The following is a 3,997-nucleotide window of genomic DNA, read 5'->3' as shown; positions in this document are numbered from 1 at the left end:
AGTGGATTCCGACAACCCCCGGGTTTCTTTCCAAGGCCAATGGCACCACAACCACCTCCTCAGGCACAATCTTCCCAAACCAACCCAGGTACGTCTATGAATGATGATAAAACATATCAGTTACTAACCACCATGGCGCAGGGAATGCAGAACCAAGCAAAGGAGGTTAATGAGCTGAAGAAGCAAATGGGCCAAATGGCCGAATTTTTGGGGCAATTCCGTGAAAATGGTAAGTTACCAAGCACTACGGTGGTCAATCCAAAGGATGGCTTCGAATCTGCAAAGGCTATCACATTACGAAGTGGAAAAGAGGTGAGAAACAAGGAAGATGAGAAGATACAACCCAAGGAAGATGAGAACACCTACCCCACGGCAAGGGTACCATCACCCATGCCGCAGCCATCTAAGACATCCTATCCGTCCACCTCAGGTAAGAATGTTCCAAATGTTGTGATTTCGAACATTAATCTGCCCATTGTTCCTTTCCCTCGCAGATTTGCACAATCGAAGAAAGAAGAAAGCGAAAAGGACATTTTGGATACCTTTCGAAAAGTCCAAGTGAACATTCCTTTACTTGATGCTATTAAGCAAGTGCCCAGGTACGCAAAGTTTTTAAAAGAATTATGCACAACTAGGAAAAGAATTTCAAACAAAGAAGTTGTGAAGGTAAGTGAAAATGTATCCGCGGTTTTGCAACGGAAGTTACCTCCAAAGTGTAAGGATCCAGGGAGCTTTACTATCCCATGTGTAATTGGAAACACTAGATTTGAAAAATGCATGTTAGATTTAGGTGCTTCTATTAATGTTATGCCATATTCCATTTATGCATCAATGAACCTTGGTGAGTTAAAACAGGATGGCGTGATAATTCAATTGGCCGATCGTTCTAACGCTTATCCCAAGGGAGTCCTTGAGGATGTTTTAGTGCAGGTCAATCATCTTATCTTTCCTGCAGATTTTTATGTCTTAGAAATGGAGGATTCAAGCCATGCTCCATCATTGCCAATCTTGTTAGGCCGACCATTCATGAAAACAGCGAGAACAAAAATAGATGTGTTTATGGGAACATTAACCATGGAGTTTGATGGAGACATTATTCGTTTTAATCTTTCTGAAACCATTAAATATCCAATGGAGGACCATTCTTGTTTCGCTATTGACATTGTTGATTCTTTGGCACAGGTACATTTGGATCGAATGAACGACGATGCACTTGAAATAGCCTTAGTGCATGGCATAGGAGCAAGAAACAAGTGTGGGGGAATCCAAGCAACCCACGACATGGAATCTGACCATATTGCCGTGCCCCCTTGTGGTGAAGTGTTTGAAATGGTCGCGGCCCTCGAGTCATTGCCATCACATTCTGGTAAGTCTTCACTCTCAATTTTAGATTCGGTTTTGGCTAACAAGTTACTTCCATCCATTGTGCAGCCACCTACACTTGAGTTGAAGCCATTACCTAGTCACTTGAAGTATGTTTTCTTGGGAGAAGATCAAACACTACCCGTCATCATATCTAGCTCACTCACGACCCAAGAAGAAGACAAGTTGATAAGGGTGTTAAAGGAGCACAAATCTGCCATTGGATGGACCTTGGCGGATATCAAAGGCATTAGTCCCACCACGTGCATGCATCGCATCCTTTTGGAGGAGGGAGCTAAGCCATCTCGGGAGGCTCAACGTCGCCTTAATCCACCCATGTTGGAAGTAGTAAAGACGGAGGTTATAAAATTGCTTGACTGTGGTGTTATATACCCTATTTCTGATAGTCGTTGGGTGTCTCCCGTGCAGGTTGTTCCAAAGAAGTCCGGGATCACGGTGGTGAAGAATGAAGAACAAGAGCTTGTACCCACTCGTATGGTGACCGGTTGGCGTGTTTGTATTGATTACAGGAAGTTAAATGCCATGACAAGGAAGGATCACTTTCCGTTGCCATTCCTGGACCAAATGTTAGAAAGGTTAGCCGGTTATAAATTTTATTGCTTTCTTGATGGATATTCCGGATATAACCAAATTGTGATAGCTCCGGAGGACCAAGAAAAGACAACGTTCACGTGCCCCTTTGGCACCTTTGCATACAGGCGCATGCCATTTGGTTTGTGCAATGCCCCTGCGACATTTCAATGATGCATGGTGAGTATCTTTTCTGATTATGTGGAGAAAATTATTGAGATATTCATGGATGATTTCAGCGTGTTTGGTAATTCATTCGATCATTGCTTGAGTAATCTGACCTTAATTTTGAAACGTTGTGTTGAAACGAATCTTGTGCTTAATTGGGAAAAATGTCACTTCATGGTTAAGCAAGGTATTGTTCTAGGACATATTATTTCTGAAGAAGGCATTGAAGTGGATAAATCTAAGGTAGACCTTGTTCGTCACTTACCCTCTCCAACTTCGGTTAGAGAGGTTCGTTCGTTTCTTGGTCACGCAGGTTTTTATAGGCGTTTCATAAAGGATTTCTCCAAGATTTCACAACCACTATGCCGATTGCTTAAAAAAGAGGTGGCTTTCGAGTTTGATGATGCATGCTCCACGGCATTCAAGCAATTAAAAGAAGCTCTTACTTCGGCTCCCATTATCACACCTCCAGATTGGAGCCTTCCATTCGAGTTGATGTGCGATGCTTCGGATTATGCGATTGGTGCTGTTTTGGGGCAACGAAAGAACAAACAACCTCATGTTATTTATTATGCCTCTAGGACATTAAATGATGCTCAATTAAATTACTCCACCACTGAAAAAGAATTACTTGCTGTGGTATTTGCATTAGATAAGTTCCGATCATACTTACTTGGTACTAAAGTTATTATTTTTACTGATCATGCAGCTCTCAAGTATTTACTCACAAAAAAAGAGGCCAAGCCTAGACTAATTCGATGGATGTTGCTTCTACAAGAGTTTGACATTGAGATTCGGGATAAGAAGGGCGTGGAGAATGTGGTGGCTGACCATCTAAGTCGAATGGTGCATGAGGAAGCATCGCCAATTTCTGAAACCTTCCCCGATGAGCAACTAATGTCTATCCAGGTAAGTGAGCCTTGGTACGCGGATTTGGTGAATTATTTGGTGACTAAACAAGTTCCTAGCACCCTAAACAAATTCCAACGTGATAAACTTAAAAAGGATGCTAGATTTTATGTTTGTGATGACCCATACTTGTGGAAATATTGTTCAGATCAGGTTATAAGAAGATGTGTGCATGAATCAGATTTTCACTCAATTTTAAGTTTTTGTCACACATATGCATGTGGGGGTCACTTTGGCACCCAAAGGACAGCTTTTAAGGTTCTTGAATGTGGTTTTTATTGGCCTACTTTGTTTAAAGATGCTAGAACCTTCTGTTTAACATGTGATCGCTGCCAAAGGACAGGTAATATTAGCCAAAAAGATCAAATGCCGCAGGTACCCATCTTTGTTGTTGAAATCTTTGATGTTTGGGGTATCGATTTTATGGGTCCTTTTCCTTCATCTTTTGGTTTCACCTACATATTACTTGCCGTTGATTATGTTTCAAAGTGGGTGGAAGCGAAAGCCACTCGAACTAACGATTCTAAAGTTGTGGCAGATTTTGTGAAAACTAATATCTTTTCTAGATTTGGAATGCCTAGGGTGCTAATCAGTGATGGAGGGTCTCATTTTTGCAACCGTACCATTGGGGCATTACTCAAGAAGTGTCATGTGACGCATAAGGTTTCCACACCTTACCACCCCCAAACCAATGGCCAAGCCGAGGTATCTAATCGTGAGATCAAACAGATTTTGGAGAAGACCGTTGGGCCAAATAGAAAAGATTGGAGCTTACGGCTGGATGATGCACTATGGGCGTATCGAACGGCTTACAAGACCCCCATTGGTATGTCTCCTTTTTGACTTGTGTATGGCAAGCCGTGCCATCTTCCCGTGGAATTAGAACATATAGCTCATTGGGCCATCAAGACCTTCAATTTGAATGTGGACCAAGCTGGAATTCATCGAAAGCTTCAATTGAGTGAAC

At 42.1% G+C, this 3,997-nt stretch overlaps 1 protein-coding gene across 1 annotated transcript; it reads left to right on the top strand.

Moving 5' to 3' along the window:
- The first annotated feature begins 390 nt into the window (after positions 1–390).
- LOC139191928 (uncharacterized) lies at positions 391–2,127 on the top strand. The gene is made up of 3 exons (XM_070812958.1): positions 391–666; positions 1,183–1,958; positions 2,082–2,127. Exons 1-3 carry the CDS (start codon positions 391–393, stop codon positions 2,125–2,127), a joined length of 1,098 nt encoding a protein of 365 aa, XP_070669059.1.
- Positions 2,128–3,997: the final 1,870 nt, after the last annotated feature.

The sequence above is a fragment of the Malus domestica genome, chromosome 15 (genome assembly GCF_042453785.1).
Source record: "Malus domestica chromosome 15, GDT2T_hap1".
Lineage (NCBI taxonomy): Eukaryota > Viridiplantae > Streptophyta > Magnoliopsida > Rosales > Rosaceae > Malus > Malus domestica.
Note: the sequence above shows the minus strand (reverse complement) of the source record. Positions and strands in the feature narration are given on the sequence as shown.